General features: G+C 35.7%; 1 protein-coding gene across 2 annotated transcripts; it reads right to left on the bottom strand.

Annotated features, from left to right (window-relative positions):
- Nucleotides 1–2,991: 2,991 nt before the first annotated feature.
- On the bottom strand, nucleotides 2,992–26,206 carry LOC144965082 (fanconi-associated nuclease 1-like). 2 transcript variants are annotated; one of them, XM_078899998.1, is made up of 14 exons: nucleotides 25,493–26,206; nucleotides 24,254–24,394; nucleotides 23,746–23,947; nucleotides 20,144–20,278; nucleotides 18,954–19,052; nucleotides 16,816–16,950; nucleotides 15,266–15,494; nucleotides 14,710–14,871; nucleotides 11,583–11,742; nucleotides 10,427–10,626; nucleotides 7,885–7,983; nucleotides 5,944–6,072; nucleotides 5,020–5,125; nucleotides 2,992–3,528 (listed from the first exon to the last, which is right to left on the bottom strand). In XM_078899998.1, exons 1-14 carry the CDS (start codon nucleotides 26,184–26,186, stop codon nucleotides 3,494–3,496), a joined length of 2,526 nt encoding a protein of 841 aa, XP_078756124.1. In that variant the 5' UTR covers nucleotides 26,187–26,206; the 3' UTR covers nucleotides 2,992–3,493. The 2 variants fall into 2 exon arrangements, with proteins under 2 accessions (XP_078756124.1, XP_078756123.1); XM_078899997.1 differs by lacking the exon at nucleotides 2,992–3,528 and having other exon boundaries at nucleotides 4,866–5,125.
- Between the last annotated feature and the right edge of the window lie 45 nt (nucleotides 26,207–26,251).

Consider the following 26,251-nt stretch of genomic DNA (forward strand, 5'->3'; position numbering starts at 1 on the left):
CTTTTCAGCGAACTAAACTGAGACTTACAGCCAGCATACTGACCACTAAGAGAGAGAGAGAGAGAGAGAGAGAGAGAGAGAGAGAGAGAGAGAGAGAGAGAGAGAGAGAGAGAGTTGCGTTGTGCCGTATCCATCGTGATCTTTATTGAAGTTTTGTGCTCAGTCAAACGACTCACAACATTCGCCAGCCGGAAATAATGTACCAACACAACCCTATGTGTAACCTTGAACGTTTCGTCTGATTAATAGTTTAGTGAGAACTGCTCATAAAAATAACTGGCAAAAACCAGTGTGACGTCAACGTCCTTGTGCCCATAGACTGAAACTGACCCAAAAAAAAATAAGAAAAAGAAAAAGAAAAGAAATTAAGTCATAAAACAAGACTATGATTATGAAAAAAAAAAAGAAAAAAAAAAAAAGTCGATTACTGTGAGTTGCGTTCAATATTATTGAGCACCACTAATAACAACTCACTTTTCTTTTTCTTTTTTTTTTTAGCTTGTGGTCATCGCCATGTAATGTGACAAAAATTTGTGGTCAGTCTCAGGCATGGCCATCTTCAGTGCTTGTCTGACGAAACAATCAGACCCACAATGTATGAGGATTTATCATAATATACTGACACACTAATGAAGGAATTGCATTGCGACACATGACAATGCCATGCTTATTTTCCAATCGCATGTGACAAGCACAAGGTAGCATTGACTCAGGGTATAGTTTTACGAAGGGAAGGGTGCGCGTGTATAGACAAGTGCCCCCCCCCCCCCCCTATCCCCTTCCCTCCATTCTTACCATTTCCCCCATATCCTACCGTGTTATCCAGCATCCCATGTTGTGTGGGGTTGTGGTGTGTGTTTTGTTTAAGCGAGTAACTCAGGAGTGAATGATATTCATTGTTTTGCCAACAAAAAGGCATGAATCTACGAGATCAGGACAGCAAACATTGAGATCATTTACTTGTACAGAAAGATACATGATCACAGTTTGTGTTTCTCGTCTTACATGTGTTCACATGTATTCATCAAAACATGGATTCCACGAGCTTTTCCAGCTGTCCCATCTAGTTCGTCGAATGCGTGTTGCACTGCATCTAGTAAATTGTATAGATAGTTCGAAGATCACGTCACTCAGGTCGTTGTTATTGTTTTTTGCCATCCGCGTTTATGAGTAATGCTCACTGAACTGTATTAACCTGACTTTAAACATTCATGGATACACACAGTTTTGTTTGTTGGTCCGTTATACTTCCGGATGGCAATGTTATGAGCTTCTTAGCCAAGCGCATACTATCTATATACTGATGTTCACATATAAGTAAACACATTGAGTAAAAGCTAAGTAGTAGATACAGTATAATAATATTATCGATTAACTGAGAAAAATTGCGTAGTATAAATTACATGGCATGTCTGATTATATAAATGTAAAGATGTAATAAACGGTTATATAAATTGATGTTAAAATTGTAGATATGGAGCAAGGACAGCTGTACTGAAAGGACATTCATGGGAGATCTTCAGAAAACGTGAGTGGGGGCCAACTAAAAATTCTAGCAAATTCAAATCAAAATAACAGCATAATATGGCAAATGAGTGATTGTGAATTCTGGTCCCAAAAATTTTTTGAATGATTATTATTCTCAGCAGTGAATAAGAGTAGCCAAGAAACGGAAAGGATGAGTAGTTAGATATTCTAAAAACTGACCTTATAGTGATTGATTCAGGATGATTTCTTTAGAAGCTTGATTCATGAATGCAAGTGGTAGGTGATGATGATGATGGTGATGATTTCAAAATTTTATGCAAACTACATAAGTTGTAAGCTTATAACAGTTAAAGCGAATTGTTTTTATTCAGAATCAAGTATGACGTGAACTCATCATCACAAGCTGGAACTGAAGCTGATAGTGTGTCTGCACGATTTTTTTTAAAATACAATGAATTTATCTCTTACTTTGTGATGCGTAACTTGTTTACATGTTTAACAGTGTAAAATCTCTAATTTTATGACAGTAGTTTTAGAGTAGTTTTTTTAATAGGTCTTAAAGAAGAAAACTTTTTTGATATGGCATCAATACAGCCAAAAATCTATATTCAGTTAAGACAAATTGGTTCAGAGCTTGACATAAATTTTTACAACTTTTGACAGAGGGACAGCTGAGAAAAATCAGAAAAACACGCGCCATTAATAAAAAATCTGATCATAGTTCACTCCTTACAGTCAATGGAGTAGCATCAGATCCATAATACCCTTCCATAGTAACTTAACTAATAAAGTAACAGTAACATCTCAGATCAATGAGGCAAAACTATATATTCAGAGTACTAGTCCCATTCTACAATTGACAGCCATATCAGCAACACCAGATCCATATATGAGGCATAACTATATATTCAGAGTACAAGTTCCATTCCATATGGCATATGGCAATAATAATAATATCAGATCTACTTCTAGCAACTGTAGTAGGAAGGACTGTTTAAGTCTAAGTCTAGTCTAACTCTAGTCTTACGTGTAGTCGGTGAAGTTGACGCGATGAGCAAAAGGACCCCCTAGACTAATACAATAAAGTCAATATCAGCCATATCGAAAAAAAAGGATATAAATATAAAACCAAAGGCCTCAACAATAAGAAACAGTAATCCTAATCAGGATGTATGATTCTGACCACCATCTACTAGCCGACGTGCGAATCGACAACAAGCACGACAATGGGTTCAACATCGTCAGCAGAAATTACAGCCAAATGTTAATTGTAAACATTTGTTAGATACTTATTACTCAATTATTATTGGTACTTACCACTTTTCAAAGATTCTGGCTCAATAAATAATCCAGGGTTATTAAAAGGTATTGAAACAGCCTCTGTAGTCTTTGTTGTTCTTATCTTTCCTAAAGTCTATGATTAATTCTTTAGTCTTACTGACTTTCAGTTCGAAATCGTTATTGTCGCACCAGGAAACAAAGTTATTTATTTTTTCCTTATAATTTCTTTTGTCATTATTAGTAATTAATCCTTGTAGAGTAGTGTCATCTGCAAATTTTAAAGGGGGTATATTTATATCTGAGATTTTACAGTCATTCATATAAAGTATAAAAAGCATGGAAGAGATTACACAGCCCAGCAGTGCACCAATATTTACAGTTATGTTATTGGAGACATCTCCTCTAACTTGTATATATTGTATTCTATTTGTGAGGAAGTCTAACACCCAGGAGATGATAAAAGGATTTATTTTAAAAGTAGAAAGTTTTTGATCAAGGTTGGGAGCTGAATCGTATTAAAGGCGGACGAAAAATCAACAAAAAGAATTCTAAAGTAACTTTTAGACGTGTCTAAATGTTTGTAAATATGTGCATATCACATAAATGGATTCACCAAATAAATACTGTATAAAATATCTGTACGAGTGTAGTTCCACCACTATTACTGATCTCTTGGTGAAAACAAGAAATTTATGTCAGACTTGCTAGTAAAGGATAAGTGGCATCACGTGCTTGGCCTAAGCTTCTTAGCAGCTACAGCTGGAAAAACACAAGAGAGAGAGAGAGAGAGAGAGAGAGAGAGAGAGAGAGAGAGAGAGAGAGAGAGAAAGAAAAAGATGTTACATCTTACAGCAAACAGAATAAAAAATTTTTTTTAAATTTTAAAATATATCAGCTTTCATTTTAGCACCTATGTGACTCATCGTCTCCAAATGGAATTATGTCAGCATGTACAAGATGCAGAAAACTGTATATCAAATCTAAATTACTGATATGTGGTCTAATGGTATGACACTCGCCTTTGGATTGGGAGGTTCGAGTTCGAGTCCTGCTCTGAGAGATGCCTTGTTGAGTCCTTGGAAAAGGCTTTTTACTTACATCCTCTCATCGCACTTGGGTATGAAATGAGTATCTAGCTGTTAACAGCTTTGTCTCTGTCGGAAAAAGAATTGTTATATCACCTAATGGGCATCATGTCTCGTCCTCCATGTTAAGTGTTGCTGTTGGCTATGGACCACTTGTAAAACAAGTGGATATTGCACTATACAAATGCCCAAGTTTAAATTACGAACATTAAGTGGGCTTAAATTGTATTATCAAAAAGAATGAGTGCCATTTGTGAGGCTGGCTGAAAAAACCCTGGAAGATGCTGCAAGCTTCGATTTGAAATATGAGCCAAAATCGATGATAAAGTGTTTCCTATCGCAACAAATTTTATTCAGAAAAAAAATTCATAACTTGGATTCCAATAGACAAAGAAAATTTAAAGTGGTAAATGATGGTCATCCATCTTTATGAGTAATTCTCACTAAACTGTATTAACCAGAGTATAAACAATTAAGGTTACACATAGTTCTGTGTGTTGGTCCATTATAATTCCAGATGGCAATGTTGTGAGTTTCTTAGCCAAGCACACACTATCTATAGGGAGGGGATTACCTTCACAAGCAAATGGACCTGTTCCAATCCTGGATGAAATTGAGGTGGTTTTTTTATGACCATCTGTCCACCCATTGGTGAATGGATAGTTGGGTCTGTTAGATATGGACGGAAGTACTTTGTGAAATCTAGACTAGCTTTCTATCCAAAGGGTAGCAAGCATTTGTTACGCTATAGAGACTGGAAGAAACTTCAGGACTCGTGGCTCTGGATGACAACTTTTGTACACCAATTTCAGACTCTGATGCAACCAGCCGAGTGGTGAGAAAAGTCGACTGTCAGATTACGGTGTTCGAGTAGCAGAGCGCCGTTCTGAAATATACATTTTCTCCCCTTCTTCAGCTCAAAGCTATGAAATAACCGTGAATCCTATCAAAAAAACATAAACGTTTTTTTAAAAGATGAAGATTTGAAATTTAATTTTAAACCCAACACATTTTATTTGGCAAACTAAAAATGAGAAATAGAGAGTTACGATTTGAGTTGAATTTCTCTGTTTGCCAATAAAGCCATGACTCGATAAGAGGGTTTGCCGTACCTATTCAGAGAGTATCTCTTGATAAAATGTCAGATACAAACATCGGTTTTTACCTTTGACATGACACACCTCAGCATCCACACCAAGACCAAGTAAATAATCTAGCCACAAAATCTGTTTGTGTGACAACTTATCTCCAGGACCTTTCACTTCACAGATCTAAAGATATATAGAAAACAAATAGAAATAAAATTTAATTATGAAAAAAATTTTTAAAAATAGAGCTTTTATATGGCGCAATATCCACTAAGCGTGCTCAAAGCACTTTACAATTAATATGAAAATTTATATAGTGCATTTCCACCAATTTGCCATGCTCAATGCGCTTCACAATTTTTCAATTACTCCTCTAACAGGCTACATTTTCATTTCATAAAGTACCAGTTGCCTGTCAGTCATCCATTTTGTACAAGCACAGACTTGCCAACCAACCTCAGCCATTAAAAAATATTTATCATATTTTCCCGAATATTTAGGCTGATTTTCTCATATTAGCCCCCTAAAAATCATATTCTCAACATCAGCAATTATCCAAATTCCAAACTTAATATTCACTCAATTTACGTAGACCTATCGAGCTGATGGAGGGGAGAAAATCCCTGTAATTTCTTTGGCAATCATCTGGCTACTCAAGTTCCCATCAAACTGGCCACTATATTTGATAACACACTCAACTCTTCCACTTTTATTATTCTCTTCCCCCCCCCCCTTCCCCCCGCCCTTTTTTTTGGTTACAAATCCTGACTTTTTGCATTTAGTATATTTTTGTCGACATTCTCATATTATCATATTTTGGACCTCAAAGCGTATTAAATATGAAAAGTCATACTAGTTCTCTCCCTTCCAAGCTCCTGTGTTGACATTCTAAAAAGTAAGATCAGGGAATCCACAGCATGTGTGCTGGGATGATCTAGCGTATCTGCCTAGAATTCCACTATAGAGCCTTCCTCCTCCCTCCACCCCACCCCCTTCTCTACCTTCCAAGCTCCTGTGTTGACATTCCAAAGAGTAAGATCAGGGAATCCACTGCGTGTGTGCCTGGGACATCTAGTGTATCTACCTAGAATGCCACTCAAAGCCTTCCCACCCATGCATGTGACAAGACCCTGAGGAAAATAAAATGTTGACATTCATGAATAAATATATTAAAAAATGAATAAACAAATATATAAAAGAATAAAAGCGTGTGGCAATGTGGTCTAGTGGTATGACACTCACCTTTGGGTCAGAAGTTCCAAGGTTCGAGTCCCGCTCGGAGTGGTGTATAGTTGAGTCCTTGAAAAGGCTCTTTACTGACATTTTCTCACTGTACTCAGGTGTAAAATGAGTACCTGGCTGTTAACAGCATTATCTCTGACCGAAAAATTGTAATACCCGTCTTTTTTTTCTTTCTTTTTTTTTTACAGGTTTTACTACGCCTGCAACACATTAAGTTCATATCAGCGCCAGTAAAAAGGAAGAAAATGAGATAGTAAAAAGTTCTAGAATTACAATTAAAGCAACCATGAAATAGTAAGACAAAGGGAATTGGTTCAAGTAGGAAACAGATGTAGATGCCAAGAGCATACCATCAGTGTACTTAATTTGAGATCACATAACTGTCACAAGCACAGGTCCCCACTAAGAGGAACACACTCAACTGTTTACAAATCATAATGTATATGAAAAACAAAACTTAATACAGGGCATAAAAGAGAGATGATTTACAAGACAAAAAATATCAAAACTCTCAAAACTCTAACTGTATATTTCATGAGAAATCCTTTGACCACCATGCCCCCCGACTGTGGAACTCCATCAATATTGAAACTAAAAATAGTGAAAATCCACTTATCTTTAGAAAACGGTTAAAAACTGAGCTTTTCTGTAGGGCATATAATTTGGACTCTTAGTATGTATTTTATTGTAATATATTATGTTATCATCGAATTTGTGTGGTTTTAACATGCCAGTTCTATATTTGTATATCATACATGATGTGTTGATGTAAAGCGCCAGTGAGCAATTCCAAATTGGAACTAGGCGCTATATAAGTTCATTATAAGTTAAAAGTTCATTATATTTGACTGTTTCCCTCCCAGCCAGGGCCGGGATAAAAACAAGTAATCTCATTCCAAGACAAAGACAGAAAGCATGTTTGAAAACAGATATAGGGGAATAGAAAACAGAGCATGTACTCCCTGCCCAATATGGGAGATCAGGAACCCAATACAGTGTCTCGTCCTACATGTTAAATGTTGACCCCCAAAAAGCGCTTTGAGCACGTTTAGTGAATATTTTGCTATTTAAATGCTCAAGTCTTTTAAATAAAGAAAGAAAAAAATAAGAGCAAATAATCAAAAGGCCATTAAAAAAGAAGTCTCAAGACTGGCTATGAGCAGCTTAAAGTTGAGTCCACGGAAAAGGCTCCAAAGTCACATTCTCTCATGGTGTGTAAAACAAGCACTTGGTCAGTAACAGCATTGTCCTTATCAATAGCAATAGTAGTGCCTTACAGGCATCAATCATATCCATGTCTCCACCGACATCCAATCATGGTGCAACTCAATCATTTCAATTTGCTGCTTCTCAATGTTGGAATTTCTCACCAGTTTTTCTTAGGTCATCCCCATTCCTTGAAATTTTTTGAACACACTACTAAAATCCCACTTATTCCTGGCTTAATCAATTAATGATTTGATTGTTTATATTTTTGTTTATTTCCATTAATGCATGAATTCAATGTAAAGCCCTTAGTGCTTGTTTATATGGGTTAAACCGCTATAATAAGTGCTATTCATTATTAACATGTTAAGTGTTGCTATTGGCTCAGAAGTGAAGAAGTGCTGCGAGTACATAAAGTACATATTGCACTATTGAAAATCTCAAATTCTAACGGTAAATGGAGGTTTTCTTCATTCTTAATTCATTAAGCTCACCTTGACATCATCGACAGAACTAAACCTCTCCCAGTTCATCCCAACACACAGTTTGCCATACTCCTTGCTCCACGTCTCTTCTATCATTTTACTCAAAGACTGAAACAAAAAATCAAAAAGAGATACCGTAACTATTCTCCCATAAACCAGAAATCACAATCAATACAAAGACGTCAATTTTCTTTTTAAAAGTAGGAGTAGTCCTTCAGAGCCATTAGACTCGTTGAGCCGGAGTTTATCCAGATTTCTATAGCGTAAACGGACAATAGCACCTGCTTGCTACCCTTTGCGTAGGAAACTAGTGAATATTCACTCTAACTACATCAATCTCTCATCTCAAATTCGTCTTTAGGGTTTAATTCATCGAATTCTGCTGATAAAAGGGAAACCTGAAACATACATATCATATGTCTTCATTTAATAAATTAAAGCTCCAGAAAGTAAAGAACATGGCAGCCCACATTGTTCTGCAGAAAGACAGGAAAACTGCAGCTCCCGAATTACTATGGCAGCTGCATTGGCTGCCAGTGGACCAGCGCATTAAATTTATATCTTCAACTATTCTATTCAAATGCTTGGAAGGCTCATCACCATCATATCTCTCAAGCCTCAGTGAACGGTATATTCCACAGCGATCACTTCGATCAACGAACAACCTCGAATTGAAAACACCCCGCTGTCGAGTGAAGACTGGTGAACACGCCTTTCAGCATTCTGGTCCAAGGTTGTGGAATTTGCTACCACTTGAGATACGTTCTTCATCTTCACTTGAAGATTTCAAGCATTGATCGAAGACATTCTTATTCCGACAGGCTTTTTTTTGATTATGTGTATAATTAGCGTTGTTCATGTGGTGTGTTAGGGCTTAATCTATGTTATGCGCCCAGAGCCCTCTAGATGAAGGGATGTTTGGCGCACTACAAATCTATACCATTATTATTATTATTATTATTATTTATTTTATAGAGCAGTCATCGAAAGTGTTTTGTCATTTTGTATAACAGCTTGGGGAAGCAATTGCTTAGCAGTGGAAAGGAACAAAATAAATTCAAATATTTAAAAATCCATTAAACGCTATATAAATGATGTTGACGATGTAGATCTTTTATACGAGAAATTTTGTATAAATAAAATAACTAAAATATTAAATGACCAGTATCATCCACTAAGACCATCAGTTATTATGTCAGAAAAAAGTGGTCGCCCTTTCTCTATTTCAACGAAAACAGAGAGACACCGAAAATCTTTTCTGCCGTCCAGTATTAGGCTTTATAACAGCGAGCAATAATCATTTTATATAATTATTTCGCATTTTTACTTTCAAAAAATGTAAATATTAATTTATTAATTTATTTGTTTTGCAATCTTTTCAATTTTCAATTTATAGTGACAGTTTTAACTATTTTACAGTGTTGAAATTATTCATATTATAAAGCGCAGCTCTGGTTATGGAGCTGTTCCTTTTTTATTTATACATCCTATTTCCATTGTATTTTTATTTTATTGTACAAAAAATGTCCTTTTTGGGATGCAATAAAGTATTATTATTATTATTATTATTATTATTATTATTATTATTATTATTATTATTATTATTATTATTATTATTATTATTATTATTATTACATTTTTAATATTATTATTATTATTATTATTATTATTATCATTATTATTATTATTATTATTATTATCATTATTATTATTATTATTATTATTATATTATCATCATTATTATTATTATTATTTCATTTCCTATTCATATTTATCACTTTGCAGGACCTTGAGACTGACATCTGTGTTATCTTGTTCTTTTCCCAAAGTAGATTGGAAATAAAACATTTCTCTGAGGGTAAAGCATATGGAGTATTATTTATCGCAATATCTTTTTGTTGTCAGTCAATCAAGAGTCCTTAGAACTGTGCTCTTCAGTCCAATACCATGCAGTAGTGCAGGGTTGCCAATTCAAGAGGCAAAAATTTACTGAACTTTTATACAAACACGTTAAGCGACCGACCCCTTTCTGAGTGCTGAACTCCGGTAAAAAGACTTTGAGTACTTTCTATTTTTTTACCTTTAGCAGACGACTGGGAAATATACTGAAGCTTTACAACATACTGAATTCCGTAAATATAAGGAAAAGTGGCAACCTTGCAGTAGTATGCGGCTATGTGGTCTTGTGGTATGACCCTCCTTTCAGATCGGAAGGTCCTGGGTTCGAGACTCGCTTGGCACATAGTTGAGTCCTTGGAAAAGGCTCTTTACTCACTTTCTTTCACTGTACTCAGGTGTAAAATGACTACCTGGCTGAAAAAAAATTGTAATATCGCCAGAAGGTGTCATGTCCCGTCTTAAATGTTAAGTGTTGCTGTTGACCAGGGACTCCTTGTAAAGCGCTTTGAGCACTGTTAGTGGATATTGCGCTATATAAAAGATTAATTTTTTCTTTCTTTCTTTTTTTTTTTTTTAATAAGTGTTTTCTATACTGTGGTATGGAGGGAGATTATCTTAATTTTAATTGTATGTAACAAGACCATTTCCTTACATCTGACAGACTTTCCTCAATTGCTTTGAGTCTTTTATCTATAACTTCCTTCCGTGACGTGTAAAACGCTGATGTGGAATACAAGTCTAATGGTTGGGCTTGGTATTGGCTGTGGAAAGCATCTGGAACTGGCATAAACAGAATGTCCCAGAAAAATAATCCAAACAAACTGGTAACAATCGAACCTTCGGCATGAAGACCTGTGGAATACAAACAAGACGAAGACATTTTTGAAATACATTGAAATTCTTAGCTTTGAAAAAAAATATCTTGTGTGATTCATATTGATGCTATGCATTTAGGTAAAATACTCACATCTACCAACGGGATATAATGTACCAACACACAAAGCTATGTGCAACCTTGAACGTTTAAAGTCTGATTGATGGAATTTAGTGAGAACTAATCATTAAAATGGTTGTCTAAAAAATTAACAAAGATCTGAAAGACGTCAATTTCTTTTTATTTATCTAAACTATCTATCCTTTTTATTAATCTATTTATTCAAATGAGATGGCAACAGCATGTACCAAATGACAAAGTGAATACTAAGCTGCTAGAAGCCATGGACTGTAAAAAGTAATGAACAAAAATGTATATAACAGCTTCGAAAAAGATCAAAATTCCAAACACAGAATGTTTCGGATTCAAAACCCTTCTTCAGCCAATAACAAAAACAAATAAAAGCATAAATTTATTACTTAAAATCAAGATAACTTGTGCGGCTATGTTGTCTTGTGGTATGACACTCACTTTCGGATCGGAAGGTCCTGGGCTTCTAGCCTCGCTCGGCACATAGTTGAGTCCTTGGAAAAGGCTCTTTACTCACTTTCTTTCACCGTGTAAAATGAGTACCTGGCCATTAACAGCGTTGTCTTCGTCGGAAAAAATGTCATATCGCTTAACAAGCGCCTGTCTAGTTCTATATGTTACATGTTGCTGTTGGTCAGGGACGCTTTGAGCATGTTTAGTGGATATTGCGCAATATAAAAGCCGATTTAAAAAAAATTATTTTAAGATAACAGCAGAAAAATATTTGGCAATGTTTCATAATAGGACCTGGTTGGCAATGGTTCATACACACCTTTTTTTTTGTCTTACACCAGTGCCTGCCCTCAAATTGTTCACTTTCATACTTTAAAAATGAAATCCTTACCCGAAGGATACCCGTTATTGCTGTAATGTTGCATCACAAATTCCTCCACTCCACAGACAGTCATCTCCTGGGCATTTCCATTGGAATAGGATCCCTCTGTCAGGAAACGAGGCCCTGAAGAAACCACCCCTTGGTGTAGGATTCTGCCCTCTAGGAATACCTTTCAAATAAATTACAATACTCATATGTGTCTATTCTTAGAGATTTCATGGCAAAATAAATATAGTGATTAAAAGTATAATATAATTATAAATCATTTGAAATCTTATTTATCTTGAAATATATGATGAAGATTCTTAGATCAGGAATCTTGTCTTACTTAAGGGGATGGGCGGGTCCTGAAGGCAAAATTCTAAAATGTAATAAGTAGCTGACTTTTAGTGGTAATTTTAGCTTATGTACGTCCTAATTAGAGGAAAAAAAATTGAAAACCTAAATTTCAGTTTTTGGTTACCATGGTAACGCCGCCATTTTGAAATTTGATACCCTATAATGAAGTAGTTTTCAAAACACTAAGGCTTCGCCAAATGACAAGTTATTGACATGAAAATAGGTACACAAGTAGTATTTGAGCCATTCATTTGAGCTAAGCATCGATTTTCTAATATCTTCAATAGTATTGTTTTTATTGATTTTCAAAGTTCATCAATTTTGAAACATCAAAAGTTGACCCATTTTTGGACTTTTGACCCACATTTACGCAAAATTTATAAAATAAATCTGAAAAACAACTGCTCAGTTTTATGAAGCTAGTAATACTGTATGCACATGCGAAAAATCATGCAAAAATGTTTACAAATAAAGGAAGAGTAGCAAAATATATGTAGAAAAAACACAAACAGAGAAAAACGCATTCAAAGTCTCATGCACAGGAAACTCAGACAAGATCATGCATTCATGCGTCAAAATGACCCTGCTTGATATGCAGGCCCTCCTTCTTCAGCCTCCTGTTCTTGCCTTGCCTTTTCTCAGCTTCACACACACACACACACACACACATGCGTACGTACACACACTCACACACTCTCTCTCTCTCTATCTATCTATCTATCTATTTATCTATCTAAGCTATGAGCGGCTTTATGGTCTTGTGGTATGACTCTCGCTTTTGGATAGGAAGGTCCTGGTTTCGAGCCTCGTTCAACGCATAGTTGAGTCCTTGGAAAAGACTCTTTACTCCCGTTCTCTCGCCGTATTCGGGTGTAAAATGAGTACTTAGCCGTCAACAGCGCTGTCTCTGTCGGAAAAATTGTAATATCGCTTAATAGGCGTCATGTCTTGTTCTACATTTTACGTGTTGCTGTTGGTCAGGGACCCTTTGTAAAGCGTTTTGAGCACTGTTAGTGGATTTTGCACTATATAAAATCTCTCTCTCTCTCTCTCTCTCTCTCTCTCTCTCTCTCTCTCTCTCTCTCTCTCTCTCCTCTCTCTCTCTCTCTCTCTCTCTCTCTCTCTCTCTCGCTATCGTTCTCAAGTGCATAACAAACCTCTCGCTCATTCATTTACAACCAATACTCAGTCTAGCTCGACAGTAACTGCATTCATTTCATTTAGAGACCTCAGCGCTTTTTCATTTTGCATCATATTACGAAGGAGTGACAAATTCTAACTATAAAAATTAATAATAATATTACTGTTCCCATCTTGTTCGAGCTGCTGATTTTGCATGTCGTGCAATTCGAGTCTTTCTAGGCATACTTGTTGCGTACGTGTCGGTACTTTTCACAAGTGAAGAAAAATGCAGTTGAAAACAAAACTTTTATGTCTCCGGGAAGAAGAAAAATCACACACAGAATAACAATGTTTACATATGACGCATGCGAAGGTGGGGTTAAAGCATGAACTTTGACTCGCCCGCTAACAACTCAGAAAGCAGTATCAGGTCATGTTATCATCGACTATTTTGATCAGCCAATAAGAACAGCGCTAGCAAGGCAAAGGTCAGTAAATCACTCACAAATTTACTACAATCGAGTCAACCCCTCGCAATTGGGTCAGAGAAGGGGTTTTTGGAAAGGCTCTTGACTAAATATAGATAGACCGAAGACCTTCACAGTGGGCATTTCATATTGAACAAAAATAGACGAAACTATCGATACCAAACTTGCCTATTATTATCGATGTCTTATGCTCATATTGGCCTAATGTTTATATGGCTTTTTCGCTGTCAAGCCAAGCTGTAACATTATATTTACTGACCCCCTTGGACTTCAAGAGGCCAGTTTGGACCTAAACTGACCCACCTGAGAGTCAACAAACACATTTTCATGTAGCAAAGGTTTCAAACTTTTCAAAAATAAAAAAATCTCAAAATCGATATTTTACTCGATTTTTGACAATCGAGGACCCGCCCATCCCCTTAATGTCTACCTTGTTTTCTTAATCATGTTTGAAAATGAAGATAACATTTTGCTTCCAAATTATACTTTTTTAAAAAAGAAGTAGTCTTTCAAAGCCATTGGGCCCATGGAGCCGGAGTTTATCCCGGTTACTAAAGCGTGAAAAGGACAATAGTAATTACTTGCTACCTTTTAGATAGGACGCTAGTCTACAAAAATGTACTTTCCACCAGATCTAACAGACCCAGCTCCCAATCACTGCTGGGTGGACAGGGGGGTCAGAAAAAAAAATATCGACTACACCCGGAATCACTTTCAGTCCCTTTGATTGTGATGCAAGTGTTCTACCAACAGAGCTATCGGGACCCCAAATTAAAAAATCATAACCTTTTTTTAATACTAATTGTTCGAGTTCAATGATTTACATGTTGTTTGTGTGTCTAAGTAAACTATTTGAAAATAGTAGCATTATTTGCCATAGAGTTGATTCACGTTTTCGCTTGTGGTACCTCCTCGAAGAGAAAGTCGAATATATATTAAAATATTCATTGCATTATTCAATGCTAATTTTTCAAATTCCAAATATAAAAACTCAAACTGGAAAGGATCTTTTGACCTCCCAAAGTGGAAGAAAAGAAAAGAAAAGAAAAAGAAAAAGAAAAAATATATTTAAATATTCATTGCATTATTCAATGTTAATTTTTCCAATTCCAAATATAGAAACACAAACTGGAAAGGATCCTTTAAAAGAGAAGAAAAGAAAAGAAAAAAAAAAATAAAAAGTTCACCTTTGGTATTTTCATGACAGGATCGTGATGGAAATCTGATATTCGTTGTTTCAATTTCAGCCTCGGCTTACTACAAATGGATTCAGCCCTTTGGTACAAAGCAAGTCGATGACCTCCGATGACATGCTGGTCTTCCAAACCGGATGCCACAGCATCTAAAGACTGAACTTTTAAAAAAACATTTTTTTAATGAAATTTTTAACCAAAGCATGACGATTGGTGCCTTAGATTAATGACCCTTCAATCATTGGTCGTTTTTGACAGCTTACATGTCAACAACTGTCAGCTCATCCTATGAGAGGATAGGATCTATAGTCAAGGGTGAAGATTTTCAAGATGACTCTGTTAATGTTGCATCACTCCCTCTGACTTTATGAATTCAGTAGTGAGGCAAGGCATAGAGGTAAAAAGAAGCAAATTTATGTTCCAGTTCCTTTTGAAACACACGAAGTGGCAAACACAAACACTAACACACACACATATAAACATACCATACCCAAATCAATATACTTTAGAGTGTACATTGAGAAACAAATCAAATAACAAGACATCAAACCTGAGACGGATTTTTCAGATGAACGTCCAAATTGAGAGCTAATCGTTCCCACCAGTAACCTCTATGAGTGCAGCAGTACAACTTTTGATTGAGTAATTTCTTAATCAAAGTCACTGCATCCTCGTATTCCTTACGCCTCTGGAGGATTTCAATCCCTTGACTCATTAATCTATAGAGGGCAGACATGGCTGTGAAAGACCTCAGAAAGTCTGGTAAATTCTCATTCCATCTGAAAAAGGAAAAAGAAAATAAAAGACACCTATATAACCACGCCTCTCGGACAGTCATCATAATGTAAACAATGGCAGTGATTGGGTAACATCGAAAACTACAATGACAGGTTTCACTATCGATTTTACTACTGTCTAAAAAAAAAATACCCACTTTTCTATCGCGTGATCAATAGAAACAACACAGAAAACTATGTATAAACTTAAACATTTACCATATGATTGAGAAAAATTTTGTGATAACTAGTCACCTGTCTGGTGGTATAAAAACAATAACAACGATCAGAGAAAGGTCGATTTCATTCACGCTATTGTTTATGAACAACTAACCATGTTTGTCCGAGCACATTTAAAGGCGTGTCACTAATTCCATGTTTTGATTGGTCAAAAATCTACTAGTAATTCCCATCCTTGTCTTCTTCATTTTAACCCGTTGGTCAGATCGAATATTAATGTTGATAGCAACAAGCTGAGCCCTTTGGTTTTGTGCCATGATGTAAAAGTTGGATTGTTTTTGTAGTCGATTCAGTGCGTTAATGATGAGTGAATTTGGTGGGAGGAAAAGAATGTGCATTTGGGGGGTCAGTGTGGCTTAGCGGTACAATCTTTGCTTCATACCAGAAAGGTACCGAGTTCGATCACCCACTGTTGCGCTGTGTGGCATTGAGCAAGTCACCTCGCCCTAGCTCAATTTGCGATGCGGCTGCTGCCTGGGTTATTCCAATTTTCCCTTAGAATAGACCCTAGAGACAAATTTCCCAAATGGAATGAATAAAGGGAAATTCATTTTATTTATTTATCTATTTATTTTCAAGAGTATGTTGGGGTTGTTTTTTTTATTCCTATTTTTAAAAAAGGAATTTGATGAAAATTAAATATTTCTTTTTCATTATTAATTAATATTCACTTTATGCTTTTCATGACAAATAGATGAATATTTCTATACAGCGCAATATCCATTAAACATGCTCAATGCACTTTACAAGGGGTCCCTAGCCAACAGTAACACATGCAGGACAAAAAAAGATTCCTGTTAAGCGATATTATAAATTTTTTATCTAACAAAGACGTCACTGTTAACAGCCAGGTACCTACTCATTTTACACATGAAAACAGTGAGAGAATGTGAATAAAGAGCCTTTTCCAAGGACTCAACTATGCATCGGACAGAACAGGACCTTCCTTAAAAATTCGAAGGCAAGTGTTATACCATAAGATCACAAAGCCACACAAATTATTTGTCATTAAATAGTTATCTTTCCAATTGCTACCAAAATAAAATTGCAGTTGAAAATAACTCAAACACTCTTATTCACTTACGTAGTCAACTCTTTGTCTTGCTGTAATTCATCCAACTCCTTTGAAACAAGGCAATAGTTGTCATATGCACCACTCCAATTTCCTTTCTCTATGGCATGCAATAAATCAGATTCAAGCTGCAGGGCATATTCAAACCTGTTGACAGAAATAGTCAAAATAAGCTGTCTGAAGCTTTGACCCAAATAACAATGAACGTCAAGAAATATTAAACTTCAATTTAAATTTTTTTTTTAAATAACCAGAGCATTTATATAACACAATATCCACTAAACATGCTGAAAGTATTTTACAAGGGGTTGCAAACGAACAACAACACTTAACATATAGGACGAGACATGATGCCTGTTAGGCGATATTACAATTTTTTTTCCAACAGAGACAATGTTGGTAATGGCCAGGTACTTATTTTACACCTGAGAATGGTGTAACTACTCAGGAAATGTGAGTAAAGAGCTGCTCAGAGCAGAGTCTTGAACCCTTGACCTACCGATCCGAAGGCAAGACTACATAGCCACACAAAATAAATAACATAAGAATAATGACAGCTGATGTTTTGGATTTTCCCGTTATCAAAACAAATAATTAAACATGTTAGAAAATTGGAACAAGGGGATGATGTTAAGAGAAATAAATAAATAAATAAACAAAGGTGCACGAAATTGTTGCTTTTACAACATCAACAAGTAGATGTAAATACAATATAGAACAGTGAAACAATAGATGGAGACAGAATCTTTCACTGCACATGTCTTGAATAAAGATATCAACAAGATAGGAGTCACGTTTCAAAATAAACGATGAAAATTGACAATAGCAAAAAGTTACTTAATTTTAAGTTGTCTTGACACATAAAAGCACAACGAGATTAAGAATTGTTTAATAAAGTACATTAGGACCATCGACTTACTCTTCATTCCATTTGTAACTTTAAAAAACTTGATCTTTTATATAGCGCAATATCCACGAACCGTGCTCAAAGTGCTTTATAAATGGTCCCTGACCAACAGCAACACGTAACATGTAGAATGAAACAGGACACCTGCTAGAGGCGATATTACAATTTTTTTTAAACAGAGACAATGCTGTTAATAGCTAGGTAATCATTTTACACCTGAGTACGGTGAGAGAATGTGAGTAAACAGCCTTTTCCAAGACACTAAGCACCTAGCAAGGTTCGATCAGAAAGTGAGTGTCATACCAATAGACCACAATGGTGCACAAACTAAGAGGGGAAGGAATGACTCATCACTTAATGAATTTTCTGACCATATACAGCAATTTGCGAATTATTAATATTCAAAGAATGTTTCACATCTATGGAAAATATCCTTTGAATAACTTGAACCAAATTGAGTGTTTCTTTAGTTTCAACACCTCCTTCAAATTGTTGGTTGAATCGTAGCAAATGTGACGATTTTCCTCGGGTTGGTAAGGAGAGGGTTAAACTCACTTTTCTACATCTGGATCAGACCTGCCTATTATCATGAAAAATTTGTAAAATGGAAGTGGCCGAGTGGTTAAGGCATTGCACTGTGACCTGGAGGAAGGTCCTGGGTTCGAGCCCCGCTTTAGGCACTTTTGTTTTTTTCCTTGGGCAAGATTATTAACCCCAAATTTGCTCACATTGGACAACATGGGTGATTCCTGTTGACATCGGACATCCTGTTTGATGGATTATCTATATTCCTCCATGGAATGCCTAGGCGACGAGACCTTATGGTGCCATTGCGAAAGGGCGTAATTTTTTCGTAAAATTACGAAATTTTGGCTCCAGTTTCAGAACTTCATGAGCATCTCTAAATCATTAAAACTTATTGAAAATGAAAGTTGATGTCAGACGACGTAATTTTAAAAATTTTGAAGCGTTTTTAATCCTTGTGGTGGTGATTCTTTTAATTTTTAAAGTTAACTATAGCGACCATAATTTATATATCTTAAAAATTACGATTTTTTAAATTTTCAAGAAGACAGGTCTGCTGGATTATTGTAACACAATATCAAACTGACACAGTAGATCATTGATGACAGACAGGGATTTAAATACCAAGATGTTTCTAGGACATCAAGATGTGCTTAGCCATCTCACCAAACTGTCTTGTTGAAATCATTGCATTGCATTGCACTGTGGGAAATTTTACCTGATGACATCGTCCCTAGTCTTAAAAATTTGATGCTCTTTATTGATTTCGTAAGAAGGATACACGACTTTCCCCATGTTCACCATCAACATTTGGAACCTTGGAGAGAAAAAAACAAGATGTAAAAATTTACTTCATTTAAATACTGTCAAGACTACCATATTTTCATATGTTTAAATAGACTTCAAATGAATATACAATAAAAAATTTTAAAAGAAAGTAAAAGCTAAGTCATTTCTTGGTTTTCGTGCAACTGGAAAAAATTAATAATTAATTTTTTATTTTTTTTTAAATCAATAAAATATTTTTGGAATTAAAAGAAAAGAAATAATATAATTCCACTTATTCATCCAAAGCGGGTCCAAAAAGCTCAGTTGGTAGAGCACTCACTTCACATGCACAGGGACTGAGATCGATCCTGCGTCAAGTTGAGATTTTTTTTTCTGACCCCCGTTGTCCACCCAGAAATGTTAAGATAGCTGGATATGTAGGATCTAGTGTAAAGTACTTTGCGGCCTATCCAAAGGGTAGCAAGCAATTGCTATTGTCAGTTTCAATGATCAATCCACTCAGTTATCTCAACCCCCCCCCCCCCCCCCGCCCCGACACCCCATCCTTGTTTAATTTTTTTAACTGCAAGTTGAGTAGTCTATAATTTATTGTTACCAACTCTTAGTCTGAGTTTGTCATCAAACCACCTGTTTTGAAGTTTCATACTTTATTTCTTAGAGGAATTTTTTCGCTTAAAAAGAAAAAAGTATGTTTTCAAAAAGCCTAACTAGTGAGTCTGTTCTTTAGATAATATTTATTTAATATTTGGTTGTCTTTTATATCTTTCAAAGTGAAAATACTGTATGGTCTGGAATTTTCCTTATTCTTGCCTATTAATTTGATCCATTAATGGTGATGATGATGATGATGATGATGATGATGATGATGATGATGATGATGATGATGATGATGATGATGATGATGATGATGATGATAATGATGATGATGATGATGATGATGATGAAGACAGGACAACGACAATGACAACGATGATGATGATGATGATGATGATGATGATGATGATGACAATTATGATGATGATGATGATGATGATGATGATGATGATAATGATGATGATGATAATGGATATGACAAGACGATGACAATGATAATGATGATGACCCAAATCTCACACTCACAGTTGGCCTTGGCCTCCATTACCACTATCCTCATCCCATGTCGTGTTGACAAGAGAAAACAGAATCATCACTCTAATAAAAACACTTCGAGGCTCTTTCTGCAGTTTGTAGGCACCGTGAACCATTGATTTGGACCTGGAATTTACCAAATAAAAACAGTCGAAATACATGTAGTTTGACTCAACATGAGCTTATTTGCCAGTCTGATAATCCAATTCCTTATGGGCTCATTGTTGTAATGGAAGTCTTAAAAAATGACGCAAAATATTGTCCATTACAACAATGTTAAACAAAGTCCATTAGTGAGTTTGGATGTCCAACCTGCATATATGTAAACAACGATTGGACTGTATTCTAAGCAGAAGTTCGTTTCTAGATTGTATCCTAAGTTAAGGGGGCTTGATACTAAAAATACAAAAATCTTTAACTGGAACCATGTAGTTGATCAAACTAATGATGTTTATACATCTTGTATCTTGAAAATTTTTGGCAAAAAAAATTTATTGAAAATCTCTTCATTGCCATGGAAATGGTGGCCATCTTGGAAAATAAACAAGTTTTTGGGACTACACCATTTTATTGATTCGTCTTTGATTTTGATTTTTAAAGTTGATATATAAAGTTTACACATACTTGTAAATAGCTGACTCATTAATTTTATAACTATTCACTCTCAAAGGCTTTTTTTTTTTAATTCCTTTTGAAAGGTGAATAAAATTTCCTAACTTTTTGGACAATATTTAAAGAAAAAACATTTGTTTACCAAAACGGTTCAATAGAAACAAAATCGAAGTAGCCAGCTATTTGTAGTTATATATCAGCTATTTTTATTCCAAATTTTACAGTAAAATTTTAAAACGTGATCAAATACCAAAAAATGTTTATGGTGATTGGATAACAGCTTTGAAGAAAAACGCAATATTTATCAGATTTAGAGCCCACTAATGTTGGGTGGGGGTTTTGAATTGGATTTTCTTACTGTTTCAAACTATTCATTCAGCAAAAATATGGGTGGAAATGAAACAAGGACTGAATAAATTGATCAAAAACAGCCACTTCCAAAAATGGATCATTTTCACCCAAACTGACCAAATTTGCACCCACGAGCCCCCCTTAAAAACCAAACAGGATATTTAAAAAATAAACATAAATAATGAAAAATATAGATGCCAAGTAAAAAAAAAAAAAAGCTAACCAATGATGCCATTTAGCCTTTCATGTATTTACGTCACTATAAAAATACACTACAGACTATCATTATCAGAGTTTCTCTAGTGTTGTTGTTCTTTTAGTTTTCTCCTTGGTGTACATTGAAATTAAACCAAACTTTTTTAACTGAGTGTTTACAGTGGACTCCGGATAAGACGATGCCCAGGGGAACCGAGAAAAAAATCGACTTATCCGAAAATCAACTTAACCGGAGTGTAACCAAATGAGCAAAAACTCATTTGAACAAAGCAAACCAATCTAGAATAAGTATGTCCCTTCATATCGCGCGGTCTCTGTAGTGGTCATGAGAGGGTCCTACCCCCAAAAGTCCCATAGAGTAATCAGAATACATAAAAATCGAAATTTGAGATAAAAAAGCGGAATCAACTTACTGTTATTGACTCTGACATACTTTGCAACAGAAAATGTAATAGACAATCCAAAAGTACTCAAATGATTAAAAATAAAAAATGTGTAAAAATGTACAGATTGTGTAAAGACTAAGAATGGGGTCAAATAATAATAGAGAACACACAGGTCCTGGCCGTCTGAGAGCAAAGCATTGAATGGATGGATTTAACCTTGTCAGGACCCTCCCCCCCCCCCACACCTAATCAAGCAAACGCGCATGCCGGTATACACACACACACACACACACACACACACACACACACGGACACAGGGCTAAAATTAAATAGGGAAAGAAGCTGACCGTACTCAACTCAAATAATATTATTACCCATTGAAGCCAACATATAATATTACCAAGGTCATTGACCTCACGAATTGGAGTCACAATAATAATAATAATACTTCGGTCAACCCCCCTCCCAAACATATAATATCCGACATCAGCAGCACACACTTTGAAGAGACTAATCAGACATACAAAATGTGTGTTGATTGACCATAGGAGATGACGAAATAAGCCATAGCTCACTTTTTTTTCGCTAGAGATTTTTAAAAAAATTTTCCTCGATGAGAATGCCTTGAATGTATACCAATTAAGTGAAATTATTCCACGAAAAGCGGAAGGGTAGGAGCCTCTAGGTCAAGGTCATGCTTCTTGTAAATCTTCGAGACAGAAATAGCTGGTATGCCAATTTCCTGTGGGATGATTTTCTGTCGCATGCCAAACTTTCCAAATGCATCGAATCTTCCTTTTCCGCGATAGGTTTGCCATTGTAGTTGTAGACTTGACTTGAATTCCTATTGATAAAATTGATACTAATTAAGAGGGCCATTACATAGGATGGCCTGGGATTAGAACCAAAAAAAAATCTTCAACTTGAAGTTGCGACAATGTAAAATTTGAGATGGAGAAATTAAAGTTATTCAATACTGCTCATGTACATTGAACACGGACGTCAGGCAAAGCACCTACATCACATCGATGTGCGCCAATCGTTCACGGATATTCTTAACCACTTAAAATTTTTACTGGTAGCTTTTTTAACCAATGGAAATACTTGTTTATTTGTGATTTTTTTGTAGTCATGAGTGATAAGAACATCGACTTAAGCGACATCGACTTATGTGGATTTTTTTTTTTTTTTACTAATGTTATATAGGAAGAAGGGGGAGGGACCAAGAAAAAAAATCGACTTGGGTAAAAATCGACTTAGGCAACGTCGGCGTATCCAGAGTGCACTGTATATTGAGCAATATCCACTCATTTGTTCAAAGCACTTAACAAGAGGTTACTAGACAACAGCAACACTTAACATATAGGACGAGACATAACGCCTGTTAGGTGATATTACATTTTTTTTCTACAAACGCTGTTAATGGCCATGTACTCATTTTACACCTCAGTAAGGTGAGAGAATGTGAGTAAAGAGCCTTTTCAAAAGAATCAACTATACCCCACTCACAGCAGGATTCAAACAAGACTCTATAGCCCCACTACAGACTATCATTATCAGATCTTCTGTAGTGTTACTGTTCTTTAGTTTTCTCCTTGATGTACATAGAAATTAATACCCACTTGATCAGCAAAAAAGGAAAGGATCATTAAATGTTAACTATCTTGTTCCTTGTGAATTCAATTTGTATTAATTTATTTCTTATGAATAACACTTTCAAAATATCTAACACAGCAAAGTGGTCTTGTGGTATAACACTCGCCTCCAGATCAGAAGGTACAGGGTTCAAATCCCATTTTGAATGGCGCATAGTTGAGTCCTTGGAAAAGGCTCTTTATTCACATTCTCTCACCGTACTCAGGTGTAAAATGAGTACATGGCTGTTAACACTGTTGTCTCTGTCCGAAAATAATTGTAATATCGCCTAACCGGCGGCATGTCACATCCTACAAGTTAAATGTTGCTGTTGGATAGGGACCCCTTTGAGCACCCAGTGGATATTGTTATATATAAAAGCTCAAGTTTTACTTTTTTAGCATAGATGCTGTTACGCCTCCTTTAGATCCAAACATGGAACTGACAGTACTTCTGGTACAAAGCTTGAGGAGCTCCTTGACAATTTGTTTCTTCTGAGTGATGGAAGAAGCCACATGGTACGTTTTAGCCATAGTTTTTATATCACCAGCAGGAAGTGTTTCGAGGACATCAGCAAGATCATTCAAATTAGTCTCTGAAAGGTAAAAACAATTCAATTTGGTTCAAACATAGGCTGCATATTAAAATGCAACAGTCAAAATTTCTACCAACATCTAGACTTTCTCTTATAATTATCAATTAATTACTGTTGATTCTTTTTGTTTTAATCGGGGGGATAATATACATTTAACGAAAACATTATTATTCATAAGTTCACTGATTGTTTTGGTGTTTGTTTGGTTTTTTTTGTTTGTTTTTTTTTAATCTTACTTAATTAATGATGAATATTAATCATCGCAATTCATATATAAGAAAAACAATGTAATGCAAGTCTATTTACCATCCAGAATAAGTTGAGAAGCTGTTAGTTCTTTAAGGTAGGGTGTTAAGCTCTCTGCAATTTCTGGATACTTTATCTTGGTCAACGGGATCCATTTGAATCTACGACCAAATAATCTTACATACAGTTGCTTTGCTTGTTCTGAAATAAATATTTCATTCCAGTCAAATTCAAGAATTTTTTATTCAGACTACAGAGCAACCTTGTTATAACGACATTGTCAGGATCAGAAAAAAATGTTACAGAAAGTTGTCATTATAGCTGAGCAACTAATAAAAGGAGGGGGGAAGGAAGGATTAAGCACTACAGCCATCTACAGTGGCAGTTTTGACCGAAGCAGGCTATCTTGGAAATAATGCCATGTCGTTTCTTGAAACAACAGAGCATGTCATTGCCTCCTCGAATACTAACCACTCCTAGCTTTTTCATGAAGTTGGATGTGTGTACCCAGGAGTAAGATAAATATGTCAAAATCTGGGCACTCGCGAATCCCTCTTGGTTTCCACCAAAAGGTACTCAAGACTCTGCATGGCGACAACCTACGGATCCAGCGCAGGCTTAGAACACTGACAAGGAAACAGTGGACAGCCTGCAACCAAATACGAGCAAGACAAGACAGAACAGCCAACACCCTCCATAGATGGGGATATATTATCAAGATATGGACCACGTGATACTGGATTGCCCTGATACCTCCATCCCAGGTAGATACCTCACGGTACACCAGACAGAGATGACTTTTATGGACTGGATGAAGGACAAGCACATGGAGGTGTAGACAGCCATACAACACTACTACTCCTAGCTTGTCTACAGAAATCTTCACCTGGTCTATAAGGATAGGCCACAATGTTGGTGTGTTGGTCGCTTGACTCTGCTTGAACTATGACAGTATGGCAACATCAATGAATCAATGTGATTATTTGTGAGCAGTAAATCAATCCTCAAAAATTATGGAGGCTTGTAAAGATGAGATTCGAGTTCAAACAAGTAAATAGGGAATAATATTGACTCTATCACTCTATACTTTTTTTTTAAAACAGCAAAAAAAATGTCACCTAACAACATATAGTATCCTATAGTATAGTAAAAATATAAGGGCAAAAAAAAAGCATCTGTAATAATCCACAACAACAACAACAACAAAAAAGAAAAGAATTAATTTTTAAATTCCCTATAGTTATAGGATAAAAAGGTAATTTCTCGTTTTCTTATCAAGACTTAAAACTTTTAATTTACCTGACATTGAAAAATATAAGTTCACGAAAGAGTTATCAGCCTCATTGAAAAGAGCAGAAGTATCAGTTTCAGCTAAAATGTGGTTCAAAATGGTTTCAAAATTTTTTTGATAGTATGGTTCTCTGTATCCCAATCTTTCCCCTCCTGTATTCTCTTCTTGCTTTACGACACTGTCACCATTATCTCCCGATTCAGTCCGGCTTTCTGTTCCATTAAACTCGACTAAATGCGATTCCAATTCGGCTCCATCATCCCCTGCCGTAGCTTTAGAAGAATTAGAATTTATTTTCCTCACAACTTCACTGTCGTCGTGATCAGATTTTCTTTTCAGGGAAAGTTTCGAGCATGATGCTGACGATACATTTCTTACGTATTGTACATCTATATTTTTCTCATTGGTTAATTCACAATTGGTTATTGAGTCAGGTTGGTCAGATAATAGTTCTTCGTCAGCAGATTTAGTGTCAGTCCTCTTGCTCTTACTCTCGTCAGTGACAGTGACAGTGCCAGTGCAAGATTCTGTCTCACTTTCTGAACTTTCAATGTGAATTACTGACGTCTTATTAAATTCTGACAGTGATCTATCACTAGAACTGTTTTTCCTAGATTCATTCTGTTTTCTGAACAGAGCTGAAATTGATCCCATTCCATGTTTTGGGAGTGCTTTCTTCGCCAGTTTAGTTGTCCTGGGCATTGTTTACAATTAAAGTCATGTTTCGCGGAATCATGAAAATACTTATAAGAGTAGCTTCCCTTGTA

This window comes from Berghia stephanieae, chromosome 2 (assembly GCF_034508935.2).
Source record: "Berghia stephanieae isolate SIO BIC M18660-M18661 chromosome 2, UCSD_Bste_1.3, whole genome shotgun sequence".
NCBI classification, from domain to species: Eukaryota; Metazoa; Mollusca; class Gastropoda; order Nudibranchia; family Aeolidiidae; genus Berghia; species Berghia stephanieae.

Coding starts and splice junctions, on each gene's coding strand:
- LOC144965082 (XM_078899997.1), bottom strand. CDS start 26,186: ATGCCCAGGACAACTAAACTGGCGAAGAAAGCACTCCCAAAACATGGA. Junction 24,395..25,492: donor CTTATATTTTTCAATGTCAG/GTAAATTAAAAG, acceptor TATTTATTTCAG/AACAAGCAAAGCAACTGTAT. Junction 23,948..24,253: donor TTCTCAACTTATTCTGGATG/GTAAATAGACTT, acceptor TTTACCTTTCAG/AGACTAATTTGAATGATCTT.